Source organism: Tympanuchus pallidicinctus, unplaced genomic scaffold, assembly GCF_026119805.1.
Source record: "Tympanuchus pallidicinctus isolate F22 unplaced genomic scaffold, pur_lepc_1.0 scaffold19, whole genome shotgun sequence".
In the NCBI taxonomy this organism is placed as follows: domain Eukaryota; kingdom Metazoa; phylum Chordata; class Aves; order Galliformes; family Phasianidae; genus Tympanuchus; species Tympanuchus pallidicinctus.
Genome location: NW_026294710.1, coordinates 284,962 through 299,255, shown reverse-complemented (window position 1 = coordinate 299,255; position 14,294 = coordinate 284,962). Strand labels below are relative to the sequence as shown.

At 54.0% G+C, this 14,294-nt stretch overlaps 3 protein-coding genes across 5 annotated transcripts; all 3 read left to right on the top strand.

Annotated features, from left to right (window-relative positions):
• The first annotated feature begins 1,740 nt into the window (after window positions 1-1,740).
• On the top strand, window positions 1,741-5,910 carry POLE3 (DNA polymerase epsilon 3, accessory subunit). The gene is made up of 4 exons (XM_052680753.1): window positions 1,741-1,891; window positions 2,094-2,179; window positions 3,556-3,674; window positions 4,130-5,910. Exons 1-4 carry the CDS (start codon window positions 1,826-1,828, stop codon window positions 4,288-4,290), a joined length of 432 nt encoding a protein of 143 aa, XP_052536713.1. The 5' UTR covers window positions 1,741-1,825; the 3' UTR covers window positions 4,291-5,910.
• Window positions 5,911-6,097: 187 nt separating this feature from the next.
• On the top strand, window positions 6,098-13,336 carry ALAD (aminolevulinate dehydratase). Of its 3 annotated transcripts, none has more exons than XM_052680747.1 (12): window positions 6,098-6,227; window positions 8,506-8,653; window positions 8,880-8,930; window positions 10,040-10,136; window positions 10,610-10,745; window positions 10,920-11,003; window positions 11,265-11,353; window positions 11,666-11,721; window positions 12,062-12,149; window positions 12,486-12,572; window positions 12,747-12,876; window positions 12,952-13,336. In XM_052680747.1, exons 1-12 carry the CDS (start codon window positions 6,164-6,166, stop codon window positions 13,029-13,031), a joined length of 1,110 nt encoding a protein of 369 aa, XP_052536707.1. In that variant the 5' UTR covers window positions 6,098-6,163; the 3' UTR covers window positions 13,032-13,336. The 3 variants fall into 3 exon arrangements, with proteins under 3 accessions (XP_052536707.1, XP_052536710.1, XP_052536708.1); XM_052680750.1 differs by lacking the exon at window positions 6,098-6,227 and adding an exon at window positions 6,471-6,576; XM_052680748.1 differs by lacking the exon at window positions 6,098-6,227 and adding an exon at window positions 7,489-8,019.
• HDHD3 (haloacid dehalogenase like hydrolase domain containing 3) lies at window positions 13,329-14,237 on the top strand. The gene has a single exon (XM_052680752.1). It carries the CDS (start codon window positions 13,340-13,342, stop codon window positions 14,054-14,056), a length of 717 nt encoding a protein of 238 aa, XP_052536712.1. The 5' UTR covers window positions 13,329-13,339; the 3' UTR covers window positions 14,057-14,237.
• The last annotated feature ends 57 nt before the right edge of the window (window positions 14,238-14,294 follow it).

Below are 14,294 nucleotides of genomic sequence, written 5' to 3'. Positions count from 1 at the left end.
TGCCTTCTGGCAAAACAGAAATCAACCTCTGATGGCTTTGTTAGCAACAGCAAACCGACAGCTGGTCCAAAAGCAGGCATTAGCACTGTGTATTACAGTTACAAATGTACCAGTTACAATTGGTCATTATTTCATTAAAAAGTAATGCAACACCTGCTACAGCACTTCACCCCTGAGAGCCACTGAATGACCCTGAAAAAGAATTGTTAACAAAAGAATACATTGAAGTGAGCTAGAAACAAGACTTGAGAGACGTGTGGTTTGTATGAACAGTGATAGGCTTTTATTAATACAATTACTGTAAGTGGAAAAGTAATCAGCGCTGTCACGCACACAAGCCTTCCTCCAGGTCTGACCTTTGCACATCCAAAATGCTGGGCACACCTTATTGCGTTCAATACAAGCTATAACTTTACCTATAAACATGCCTCACAACTGCCCATACTCCATCCCCAGTGCTGCTCCTGATGCTGGGAAACATATGCTGTAGGAAAACCTGCACTGTCAGTTACTGCTCCCAGATTCAGGTATCTTCCCAGCACAATACCAGATTAACCTTCTACCTTCCCGCATTCTGAGTTTACTTAGTTACATCACTGGGTCTAGGCATGATAGTTGTGGAGCTGGGGTTTGTAGAGCAGCACGGCCTCACTCGGCATTGCCCAATGCCTGCACCATGGGCTCCCTGCTACTCCTGGCACAGCAAAACCCACAGGGTGAAGTAGTGGGCACCTCTGCGCCACATCAATACCCACACAGCACTGCAGGGAGAGGCAAGAACCCAAGAACAGAAACAACACAGCCACCTTCCCCACAGGCCCCTCTGCCTTAGGGCTCCTCCAACCTGCCCCAGCTGCTCCCTGGCCCTCACACCCCTCAGCCCTGCCCTTCTCCTCAAGCTTCCACCACCCCACTGAGGTCCATCCTCACTGCCAGCCCCCACAGCTCAGCTCCACCCAACAGCCCCCTTCCCCTCCATAGGGCTGCCAGCTTACAGGCCTCCCAGCCTCCCCCCCCCACCACAGGACCCTCCCCACAGCTCTTCTCTCCCCATAGCCCTCCCCTCAAAGGTGATACAGGTCACTTTCTTTAGTAATAGGGATTAGTAACCAATATATTAGTTTAGCAAAAGAAACGTGTAAGCTGTAGTCCTAAAACTTTCAGCCTTAGTGAGTGAATAGCCTTGTTTTCCTCAATAATTTTGCACTGGAAACTTAATAGAATGCTTCTTCAAAACACATAAGGACATTTTCCTCAGGTTCCACATACGTTGTTATTAAGAAGTGGCTCATCATGGCCTAACAAGCAGTGGGAATCGCCCATATTGGGAAGCAGTGAATGGCAGTAGGTCAAAAGCCTCAGTGATGAAGCTGGTGGTGAAAAATGGGGAAGCAGAAGACGGGCACTTGACTACCCTGATTCCACTGAGCATCCAAAGGGACACTGCAGGTATTCACAAGGGAAGAACGAATACTTGCACTGATGTATATGCGTGTCTTGCTCGAGTTGCCTGGTACGTATGGTGAGGAATAAAGGAATGCTGCTTTCTAACACCACACTGGAGTTAGCTTTTTTTCTAGATGTCGGATGACACAGACTCATTTCCCTCTCTGCCCCCTCCCTCCCCCCCAGCCCCTCTGCTCACAGTTCTGCCCCCCCTCCTCCGCCCTCATCCCCCACCCGTTTCCCGCCCACCGCCTCCCCGTCTCCAGGCAACGGCAGCCGCGGAGCAGGGCGGGAAACAGCAGCGCGGTGCATTGTGGGGCGGGGCTGCGCGGCGCGGTTGTTTCTTGGGGCGCCGCCTGTGTTGTGCGGGAAGCTCGGGATGGCGGAGAGACCGGAGGATCTCAACCTGCCCAACGCCGTCATCACCCGCATCATCAAAGAGGCGGTGGGTGCCGGGCCGAGGGGCTGGGCGCGCGGGCAGAGGCCTCGTTCTGCATCAGAGATCCTCAGCGCGGGGTTCTGCTGCCCGAAACGCCTCACGTGAGAGCTGTTCTGAGCTCTGTGAACGCCACGGAACTGACGGGTGCATGAGGCAGCTCCGAGCCTCGGAGAGCAGCAGCTAACTTCCTTTCTAACTTGCTTTCTAGTTGCCTGATGGGGTGAATATATCCAAAGAAGCTCGGAGTGCGATATCTCGAGCAGCAAGTGTGTTTGTGCTCTATGCAACGTCATGGTAAGGATTTGTTGTGTCAGATAAGCCACCAACTGATGTTTATAACACATCCCTCTGCTGGCTGGCCTGGAAATTTGTTCCTGTGTGTAACAATTAGACAGATCAGTACAGTGGGAAAGGTGTTACAAGAAAGGCATGGTGACAAAAGGACTGGCGTGACAGAGGTGCTGTAAAGGAAGGGAAGAAGATTGCTCACCTGTGTCAGAAGATTCCAGGTCTGATTTCAGGTTTGCAGGGGAAGCTTCACCAAGGAAGGATCTCTAGGAAGAGATCTTTCCCTATTGGCAGTCAGCCCTTAAATGGGGCCTAAGAGAAGTACAGCCAGATTCCACCTCTTCCTGTCTCACAGCTGAATTGCCTTCACCTGTGCTCTAGGGCTGAGTGGGTCTTTTCCCCAGGTGCTCAATCAGTGGTTCAGCCTGTGACTCAACAGTTACCATACAGTATGTTTTGGTATTGTCTATTTGATTAAACAAAACAATCACATTGTACCCCAGTCCAGCAGACTGCAATGGTTGGGTTTGGACTGCCTTTACAGGTTGGCAAAGGCAAGAATCCTTGGCTGGCTTTGAAAGCTCACCATGCAGCCCTGGAGCTGGTCACACAATAACACCTTTGGAATGGCTGGGAGCATGGCAGAGTGTTTGCCCAGAATGTGCTTTGCAGAAGTCACTTCTTTGGTACTGGCTTTATGGAATTAGCGCCTTGTAGCTGGTATTCAGGCCTTCTCCTTCCCCGTGGTTATTTGTAGAAAAGACCCAGACAATTGGAAAACTCATGATGTGGGAAAACAACACAAACAGCCAGTGAGGACAAGAGGGCATCTTAAATTATTTTAGTAAATCATTAACAAACACTGAATATTTACGATATTACTCTGTTTTTAATTTGTCACAGAATCATTTGAGTTGGAAGGAAAATTTAAAGGTCATGGAGTCCAACTGCGATGCACAGGGACACCCACAGCTCCAGCAGTGCTCAGAGCTCCATCCACTGACACTGTCTGCAGGGATGGGGCATCACCACCTCTCTGTGCAACCTGTGCAGTGCCTCACTGCCCTTACTGCAAAAAATGTCTTCCTTATATCCAGTCCAAATCTTTTCTCTTTTAGCTGGAAACCATTTCCACTTGTGCTGTCACAGCAGACAAAGCTCAGGAGTCTGTCCCCTCCCTTCTCTCAGTCCTATAGATACTGACAGGCTGCTCTCAGCTCTCCTCCATGCTGCATAACCCAGCTCTCAGCCTGTTCTCGCAGGGAGGTGTTACATCCCTTGGTGCATTGTTGTGGCCCTCCTCTGGACATGTTTAGAACTGTAATAAGCAAGTACATTGATGGCAGTTATCAATTAGCTCTCTTCTCCTTGTTTCTGACTAGTGCAAATAACTTTGCCATGAAGGGGAAGAGGAAAACGCTGAATGCTGGTGATGTTCTCTCTGCCATGGAGGAAATGGAGTTTCAGCGATTTATAGCCCCTTTGAAAGAGTCCCTGGAAGGTATTGTCCTCAGATCCTATTGAGGGAACTTCAGTAGCACCAATTTTCTTTGAACGTCAGACAAGCAACATTTACTTGCCTGTCTTGTTTGTTGTTCTCTTTGTCCAGCATCTTACACTGCAGTTTGCGTGGAGATTAATAATGTGTACCTTAACAGGGCTGGGATAACATTTCACAGCTGGTGAGAACGGAGAAAGTCTTATCTGATATCAATCCCATATTATGTTTATCTAAGGAAAGTCATAGGTGTTGCCTGCAAATACAAAATCCTGTGTCCTTTTCAGCTTTTTTCTGCTGAAACTTAATTTGATTTCTCATGGATGGGGCTGGTCAGCACAGCTCTCATAATAGGGAGAGTTGCTACTATGAGTTCAGCAAGTTGACACTGGGCCCCAACTGCTGTAATGTTCACATGGTGGAAACACTGGCTTGCAGTTTTTCACTGTTCTTTTTAGTTTACAGACGTGAACAGAAGGGAAAGAAAGAAGCAAGGAAAGATAAAGACAAGAAGGCAGACTCAGAGGAACAAGATAAGAGCCGAGAAGATGATAATGATGATGATGATGAAAGGATGGAGGAAGAAGAGCAAAATGAGGAGGAGGAGGTGGACAATTGAGCTTGTCAATGGAACATAACAGGGTTGGGTTATTGTTACTAGGGCTATAAATGTTGTAAAGAAATCTTGCTGTGTCCCCTCTGATTTCCAGTAGAGCTCCTTACTGTTCTTCTGGAATCTCTCTTTGGCTTTAGCATGTACATAAAGGACTTGGCTAAAGCGTTTCTCATGGGTGCCTCACCTCCTCCCTGTGCGCAGGGGACTTGGCAGCTTCCCCAGGTGCTGAACAGACAGTAATGGGTCTGGTATTTTTATGCTGGATTAACTCTGAAGCAAAGGGAAAGAAGAGAAATGTCAGTTGCCTCAATACAGAAAAGACCTGGAGAACATGAAAAAACTTTTGAATAAGCTCATTAAACCAACCGAAGATCTGAATCCTGGTTCCTTAACCCTTTGGGGTTTACAGTCTACATGATGATGTTAAGAGCCTTAGAAGCTGACTGTTTAAGCTTTTTATCCAAGTGATGTTTTTTCCTTCATTTTCTTGCATTCTGGCTGTGCCTTCTCTTTCCTGCTCTTTCAGTGATACTGCCAGCCTCACCAGCTGCATGCAGCACAACTGTACAAGGGCCAGTGGTTCCTTGAACTGAATTCCTCCCCTAAATGAACCAGAATTAAAAAAAAAAAAAAAAAAAGACTTCATAGCACTTGCAAAGTAAACTAATTACCACAAGTGCTTGTTTTGTGTCTTTAAAGCCCTCAGAGACAAAGAGGGATTTGTATGAAAAATCTAAAGAAAGGCTAACTGGAAAATTGTGTCTGAGGAACAAGAAAAAATTGTGTCAAGTGTGCTGCAGCTCAGCAGTGGGCAGCAGTGGCTCTGATGGTCTCAGCTCCTTCCTCTGCAGAGCTGCAGTTTCTGCAGACAGGTTGGTGATTGCTGCAAGTGTTAGAATAGTGGTGGCTTTTGGGTTGGGTGGTTTTCTGAATTACTTTTTAAGTCACTCAAGATGTGTGGCCTTCCTTGTGATACTGTGGGCTCCAGGGATGCAGGGAGGACAGCACAGTCCTGTGTAGGAAGGCCAGCTTCAAACCTGTGCTGTTAAAATTGCCTCTGTGAGAAAGATGGGGTTAAACCAGCTGAAAAATTACCTGTTAGAATAAGCTTATTTTTTGGACACAGTGCTTTATTATTTGACTGACCTTTTTCAAGACTAATAAACCTAACATTTAGACTTAACTGGAGTCTGGTAAAGGAAACATGGGGAAAACCTATAAACAAATCCATCAGTTTGGCTGATGTGCAGTATAAATAAACAGGAGCACTTGGGAGGAGCAGGGCATCCCTTTGTGTTCTGGAAAGGTGATGCAGAGCTGCCCTGCCTCTGCCATTTGTCTGGCACAGTGACTGCTTCACAGATGCTCAGCCCCCAAAAAGCTGAAGCAACAAGGATGTTCTGCTGTCTGCCTTCTGTCTGTAGGCAGTGGCAGATGAAAGGACTGCTGTGGTGTTGTCTTCCCAAGATCTCAAGAACAAAAATAGTTGTCCTTCTGGGTTTGGGGGTTTTATTCTGTTTGTTTTGTTGTTTTTTCTTTTTAGTTTTCTAGTATGTATTTGGGATGCGTGTTCCGCCAGGGACCAGTATTTAAATAAAAGCTAGATTCTTTGCACAACTTGAATCTTTGATTTCCGTTGTTAATAAATGAGCTTAGTTAATAAGTGAGCTCAGTGGCTTAAGTGCACGTCTGAGCACGCCGCAGAAGCAGCCGCGGCCCTGCATGCGGGGCGGACGCGGGGCTCCGATCTGCCCGCCCTCCGGCCCTGTGGTGGGGAGGCCACCCCGCCATTGGGAGCGCGCCAAAACCAGCCCTTTCCCGCGCTCCTCCGCGCGAGACTTCACGCCTCCCCTGCGAGGAGCCGAGGGACGTCTCTATGCAAATCAGCGGGCGGGACTATGTAAATTTCGCTGGGCTCTCGCGGCGGGAAGCGGCGGCAGGTGAACGCAGGGTCGCGGGGGTTTCGGCGCGGTTCGCTCGGCGCTGCGGGCCGTTGCTGTGAGCTGGGGCGGTGCCGCGCGCATGGAGCGGCTGCCCGCAGTGCCCGGGGCCGGCACGCAGCGTTCCGGGGCCGGGAGGCGCTCGCACGGCCCGGCCCGTGGCGACGGGGGTGGCGGCTACGGGGGCTCGGTCACCCACTGGCTCGGCGCTCCCGCCGCCTCCCGCAGCGCCGCCGGGCGGGGAAGGAGCTCGGACGGGTATCGGGGCTTGCGGGGCCTCGGGATTCCTCAAGGGCAGAGAGGGCTCAGGGAGAGATCGTAACAAACGGAGGCAGGCACCGACCCGCAGGTAGCCGGTTGTGCCCTTGGGCCGGGACTGTGCAGAGTGGGGACGGGCAGCTCCAGGACAGAGCCCTGGCGGTTCTGTAACAGCGGGGAGCTGTGTGTAGGGGGGGTCAGGCTGGGGCTGAGGAAAGGCTCTGCCCCAGAAGGCGGTGGGCACAGCCCCGGGCTGCCGGAGCTCGAGACGTGCTGGGACACTGCTCTCAGCCGTGGCCTTGGGGTTTGGGTGGTGCCGTGTGGAGCCGGGGTTGGATTCGGTGATCCCTAGGGGTTCCTGCCAACTGCTGTGCTCTTTGTCCATTGACCGTCGTGGCAAAGCCAGCCACAGACACCAACCACGTGGTGGCAGAACCTGGTGCTGAGGCACAGATCTCTGCCCCTGAGGACTCCAGCAGTGCCCGGCTTTAGGGCCAAAGGGAGAAAAACTCGGGGAAGTCACAGAGCAGTGAGTGCTGCAGACTGTGCTGTCACTCCCGTGGTGTCACTGCGTGTGCTGCTACAGCGTCTCAGAGCACACCGTTTCCAGATCCTATTTGAAAGACAAAATCCTTCTGAACTGATTGCCAGTTAATTTGCCCTCATTAGTGTAGCTCCATTGTGTCTCCTAGGAGCTCAGCTTTCCGCTCCAGCTGTTGGCAGTGCTCCCCAGCCCCTTCTTGCTGCCCTTTGAGCAGTGTCAGCACTCAGCTCAGCTGTTGGCAGCTCCCCTTGTGGGGGACCCAGAGGCGGGGGTCCCCCTGCATTGCTGTTATCTCCTCTGGACAAGCCCTCCCCACTTCTCCAATGCGGGCTGTGCCTGATATCTGCCCCTGACAGCACAGTGGGAGTTGCTGCCACTGCTCACACCCGTCCCCCTCCATGGGATCAGCGCTCGGAGCATTTTTTGGATTCTCAAAGTGTGCTGTGCTCACTGAGCCTTTTGTTCTGCTGCCTGGAGCTGTGGCTAGGCACTGCCGGCCTCCCAAGGGCTCTGCTGTGTGGAATGGCAGTGACCCTGTGCTGGGCGTTCTTTCCTGCAGTGCCAGGACACTGCCTGCGTGCTGCAGCTGTTCCATACCATGCGTGAGCACCATCGTGGTGCTTTTATAGTCCTTCTATGTATGTAATTGTGTAAGTAAGCAAGAGGTCGCTCCATCCCCAAGCCAGAAATGCAAACAGCTTGGTTCAATCTGGTGCAGATGGACAACTTGGCTCCAGGTTGGGATATTTGAAGGGTCTTTGAGCTTCTCCCAGTGTAAAACACAGGAACACCTTCAATTAAAGTTTCCCAGAGGAAAGGAGCCATTCCTGCTCAGCTCTACTCTGGTGTAGGATGCCATTCCTGGGCTGCAGTCCTGGAAAGCAGAGTGAGGTCAGCGTGTCCTCAGCTGAGCACTGGTGGAGGAGCACTGAGGTTTAGTGTTGGGGAGATCAGCCAGGTGCTGACGCCCCATGTGTGCTGTGGGCTTGGGTAAGCCAAGGGTTTGTTGTTGTGAAATGTACGTTTAAATTAACCAGTCACAAGATTATTAGTGAGGTGTGGAAGAAGAAAATACTGTTACAGGCAAGTCCTGTGGCTGGGCAGGGCGGTACACAGCCTGCAGGCTGATGTTGGCAGAGAAGGAATGGCATTTACTGAGTTATGGGGCGGAAGCTCCTGCCTCATCCCTGCAGCCTGGGAAGCAAATGCCCTGGGGAATTCACTGCAACTCGCAGATGTCCAAGCAGAGCAGCATGCAGGGCCATCACATTCTTTTTTCCCCATCTCACAGTCACCAATTGAGCAGCAGCTGTGATTCCCAGTGAGCAGGGCTCATTTCCTGTGTTGAAGCCCATTAGTCTCAGGCTCATATCTGCCAGGGCAAGAAGGTTTTGATCTAGGCATAAAGCAATAAAAGTGCTTCACTGGCACCCAGCCTTTGACCTCCTGCTTTTTTTTTTTTTTTTGCTGTTTCAGGGTCTCTTCTCACAACATCCCTGTGCATTCCCAAGATGCAGGCAGAGTCACTCCTTCACAGTGGCTACTTCCACCCCGTGCTGCGTTCATGGCAGTGCACAGCCACCACCTTCAATGCCTCCAACCTTATCTACCCCATCTTTGTCACGTGAGTGAGCCCTGGTGCTCTGGGCTGGGGACAGACCAAACTCGGGTTGGCTGGGCATAGCACTACAGGCATGGGCACTCCCTGAGCAGTCAGAGGGGTTGAGACTCCCCAAAAAATTCCCTGTGGACAAGTGTGGGGCAGGGGTTGAGTTCTGTGGGCACAGCCCATCTGCAATCTTCCTTCTCACACCGAGTGCTCACATCTCTGTCCCATCTGCCCTCTGCAGTGACAGCCCTGATGCAGTGGAGCCGATTGCCAGCCTCCCTGGACAGGCCAGGTAAGGGCCAGAGGCCGCCAGGAGCTGCCTTGCAGCTGGAGATGATCACAGGACACGGGCAACACTCCTGTATTGTACATATTTCCTGTCCTGAGGATCCTCCCAGCATCAAGTAGGGTGGGAACATCCCCCTGCTTAAAGCAGGGAAGGAGAGCAAAATGGGAATGCTGGGTGGTGGCAAGGTCCCATTGGGCACACAGAGAAGCTGGAAGAGAACAGGGAAGCATACAGCAGCTGGATGTGGACTCTTGTCCTGCATTCAGCCTTGCAGGATGTGCAGGCAGCTCCTGCTGTGTTTGTAAGGTTTGGACAGACGCCAGAGTGGGATGTTCCCAGGGCAGGGTATGTTGGGCAGGTTTTCCACAGCAGCCATTGCTGTTGGGCAGTGGGAGGTGGGTCAGCATGGGAGGGGCTCCTGGTAGCTTGGTCAGATCAGGATCTTGTTTCTCCCAGCACACAATCTGCTGGCCCTGGGCACTCAGCCATGGTTGTGCAAGCAGGGTGCATACAGGAGAGCCTGCACTCTGTGCCATGCCAGGCACCATGCCCAGCACCCTGCGCGCTGTGCTGAGCCCAAGCCTGGCTTGCTCAGGGCTGCAACAGGAAAGCTGAGATAAGGGATCCAAGGGCAGGGCACACTCATCCTTTCAGATCAGAGATGGCACAAGGCTCCCTGCCTGGTAGATAACTGTGCTGTAGCCCCAGATAAGGACCTGGATTGTTCCTTCCAGCAGCGCCTCCCCTGTATCTCCCACTGCTGCTTGGTGTGCGCCAGCATCCAACTTAATGATTAACTCGGGTCCATCCCTGAGTGGCCCAGCAGGCAGGGCCTGGCCAGCAGCTGGGTGCACTGATCAGGTCAGAGGGCTGTGTGCTGGCACTGGGTGTACTCACGGTGTATTTGCTGGATCACAAAGATGCGCAGAGCAGAATGGGCTGCTGGTACTCAAGTGGTTGCTGTATGCAGCTGAGCATCCCTGCCCCTGTACGTGAGCAGCCCCCTCTGCCTTGTGGCAGTGATGCGGGGTGTCCAGATCAGCCTTCAGCATGGTTCCTGTCTAGGGCAGGTCTGGGTGCCTGGCAGCATCACTTCACTTTGGTTTTCTCAGGTATGGAGTCAACAAGCTGGAGGGGATGCTGCAGCCCCTTGTTGAGGATGGTCTGAAGTGTGTCCTCATCTTCGGGGTGCCCAGCAAGGTCCCCAAGGTCAGTGTGCATGAGCAGGTGGTGGCAGGGGCCGCAGAGTGGGGGAGCACTGTGGGGGTGGAGGGTCTCCCAATAAAACACAGGCAGTTTGGGTTTGTGGCATCCCATTCCACAGAGCAGGATGGGAAACCGCAGCAATACCCAGGATGCTCCCAGTAGCTCTGGGTGCCTCTGCTATGTTTCTCTGTATGAGTGGGAGATGAGATGCTCTACATTTCAGAGAGCAGCACTGAAGCTTGAGAAGAGCACATCCTGTGCTGCTCCTCCTGACCCAGTCTTGCACTGGGAGCTGTTGCAGGGAGGCCCCAAGATCTGTGCTCATTTCGGTCGCGCTGCTCTGTCACCCTTTTCCACAACTGGTGATCACACCACTCTGCAGTATGAGGTCTATTGTTCAAGAACATACCTGCGGCCACGGAGGAACTGATGGGAGGCCCTTAGCTCTATGTGCCCAGGCCCTTCTCTTCTTGCAGGATGAGAGAGGCTCTGCTGCAGATGCAGAAGACACACCTGCCATCCAGGCCATCAGGAAGATCTGCTCCACATTCCCACAGCTGCTCATTGCCTGTGATGTCTGCTTGTGTCCTTACACCTCCCATGGGCACTGTGGTGAGCACACAGCATGGGGGACTGGGGTGCTGTTCAGGCACCTTCCTCTTACCAAGACTCCCAACTCCTTCCCCACTGTTGTTCTGAACATCTCTATAGCTTGTTACAGAACTCCAAGGATCGAGGCCATCACCTCACTGTCCTGCCCCTTGCCTGATTCATTTTTTCTTGCAGGCATCCTGCGGGAAGATGGCACCATCCAGAATGAGGCCAGTTGCCAGCGGCTAGCAGAAGTGGCACTGGCTTATGCCCAAGCAGGTGAGCAGTGCCTAGCAGCAGCAACCACACATGGTTCTTGTCACCTTGCCCCCTCTCACTTATAGTCAGCCCAAAAGCAAACCGTGCCTGGCTCCAGTGGGAGGGCTCCCACTGAGCTGGGGAAGCATCCACCTGCCAATCCTGGAGGAGCTGCAGGGACTCCAGACACCTCCTTCAGTCCTATGAGGGAGTTGCCCAGGGTCACCTCCTCCTGCAGGCAGATAGAGCCTTGGGTTTGTTATTTCTGGCCTCCCCCTGCAGGCTGCCACATCATTGCCCCTTCGGATATGATGGATGGACGCATTGCAGCCATAAAGAAGGCTCTGATCTCCAACGACATGGGCAACAAGGTGAGCGTGAAATGTGTGTGCCATGGGAGCAACCCCAACGGGGTGGCTGCACCTGGAGCAGCCTGGGCACAGAGTGGAAGAGGCAAATCTCCACATTGTTCAGGATATGCTGCAGGCATTTTCCTGCCCTAGTGCATGGAGAAAGGGGAAGTTCTTGGCTAGTTGCGTGGGGCCAGTGAAGCACCAGGCCTCTGGTAGAGAACAGAGGAACAAGACAGAATATAAACCAACTGTAGGAGGGAATTCCTACCACACCTCGAGCTGGGATGCAGCAAAGAGCTCCAGCCCTCACAGCACCTCTCTCCTCTGCAGGTGTCAGTGATGAGCTACAGTGCCAAGTTTGCTTCATGCTTCTATGGACCCTTCAGGTGAGGTTCTACAGAGATAGAAACAGCCCATATTTGCAGGAGCAGCAAGGAGGGAGTGCACCAGAGTGTATTTTGGAATGAGCCTTGGCTCAGCAGGTAGAGCTCATCCCAAGAAAGGCCTGGACCCCAGTAGAGCTCCTGAAAAACTCAGAAACAAAAGGAAAATATTTAAATCAGCTTTACCCCAACCCTATGGGCATGGGGAGGGCTGTGGGTGCGGAGGGTTGCTGGGGCTGCTCCCCATCCTGAGTCAGATGGGGAGGAAGGGGGAACAGCTCTGGCCGCTGGTCCAACCTGGCCTCACTGAAGGCACTGATCCCTGTGCCCTGCTTGTTCCCAGGGATGCTGCACAATCCAAACCTGCCTTTGGAGATCGGCGCTGCTACCAGCTGCCCCCAGGTGCCCGCGGTCTGGCACTACGAGCTGTGGTGAGTCCAGGCAGGCCCTGTGGCTCTGTGGGGACCAAAAAACTCATCCATCCAAGATGGCCAAGGGTCCTTTCCCTGCACAAGTCAGAGCCTCGATGACCATCAGCTCACCGCAGAGCCTGAAGAATATGTATAAGGAGCTGGGCACTCCATTCCCCACTGTGGCTTGGAGTATGGGGACAAGGGATGAGGTTCCAGGCCCAGTTGTGGGCTCCTGTGGACATCAGGGGCCCCTTCTGTGTCCCGGACTCCTGGGAAAGTAATCACTGGGTCAGAAATTCTGAGGAAACATCCATCAGTTGTGAGCTGCAGGGATTGTGTGCGTTCTCCCTGCAGGACCGGGACGTGCGTGAGGGCGCAGACATGCTGATGGTGAAGCCTGGGATGCCCTACCTGGACCTTGTGCGGGATGTGAAGGAGCGGGTAAGGCCCGGCTGAGGACACCGGGTGTCCCCAAGGGAGAAGTGGGTTGGGGACAGCGATGGCCCCTTTCCAAAACTGGTGGGGAGAGGAGACACTGCACAGCGGAAGAGCTCCAGTCCCTAGGGTGGACAGATGATGCCCGGCTGTCCCGCTGACCCCTGCCGTTGCCTGCAGCACCCCACGCACCCTCTGGCCGTGTACCACGTCTCGGGAGAGTTCGCCATGCTGTGGCACGGGGCGCAGGTGGGCGCCTTCAGCCTGAAGGCCGCGGTCATGGAGGCCATGGCCGCCTTCCGGCGTGCAGGTGAGAAGCGGGAAGGCACGGGGCCAGGCTGCCTGGAGCCCCGATCCCCGCCTCCCATCCGCTGTCCTCCCGCAGGGGCCGACACCATCATCACGTACTTTGCGCCGCAGCTGCTGCGCTGGCTGAGGGAGGAGGCAGCGGTGGGGCGGGCCTGAGCCGGTGGGCAGGCCGGAAGTGCCGGGCACGCAACCGGAAGCGCTGGGGCGGAGCCGGAAGTGTTATGAGCGAAGCCGGAAGCTGTAGGGGCGGAGCGGGGCTCCTCGGCCCGGCCCCGCAGCCCCGGTCTGGGGCACGGCCTGGGCAGCGGCGCGGCTGGGGCTGAGCGGGGCCGTTCCGCTCCGTCCCCAAGTCCCCCCGCCTCAGCGCAGGCCCCAGATCGGGGCTGATATAGCCGTGCGGTGCGTCGTGCCGTCGCCCCCGTGTGTGCTGTAGGTTCCCTTTAACCCTAACTTTGTCTGAAGCAATGCTCAGGCTGCGCCTTTTGACGTGGGACGTGAAGGACACCCTCTTGCGGCTCCGGCAGCCCGTGGGGCTGAGTTATGCGGCCGAGGCTCAGGCCCATGGCGTCCAGGTGCAGCCGGAGGCGCTCAGCCAATCCTTCCGTGCGGCCTACAGGGCCCAGAGCCTCCGCTTCCCCAACTACGGCCGGGCCGAGGGGCTGAGCTCCAGGCAGTGGTGGGTGGATGTCGTCAAAGAAACCTTTCGGCTCACGGGTGTGCACGAAGACGCGGTGCTCTCACTGATGGCAGAAAACCTTTACCGGGACTACTGCAGTGCACGCAATTGGGAGTTGCTGCCGGAAGCCAGGGAGACCCTGAGCTGGTGCCGCCAGCACGGCTTCTGCATGGGTGTGGTCTCCAACTTCGATAACCGGCTGGAAAGCATCCTGGTGCAGTGCAACCTGCGCCACCACTTCCACTTTGTGCTCACCTCTGAGGCTGTGGGTGTTGCTAAGCCAAACCCGAAGATCTTTAAGACAGCCCTATGCCTTGGTAAGGCACTGCCTGAGCAGGCGGCCCACATCGGGGATGACTACAGCAGGGATTACAGGGCGGCACGGGAGGTGGGCATGCACAGCTTCCTGCTCCACACCCCTGGGCAGAGCACACAGCCAGAGGTGCCGCCAGGACACATCCTGCCCACACTGAGCCATCTCTTGGCTGTCATTGAGAAGGGGTAGCAACAAGAGCTGCCTTTTGGAAGAACCAGTGCTGCTGCTGAGTGGCAGTCCGCTCCTGGACCGTGACTTCTTGCTGCTTTTTGGGGTAAGGAAAATAAATGAGCGCTTCTGAGCATGGGGAGAGGCCCTGCCCACACTGCAGGAGGAACATTCAGGCAATAAAGTGTTCCTGGCACACACAGCATTTGTGCTGTTTTCTTTCCAAGTGCTTCGTGTGGGGTGGGGCCTTCTGCTGCTG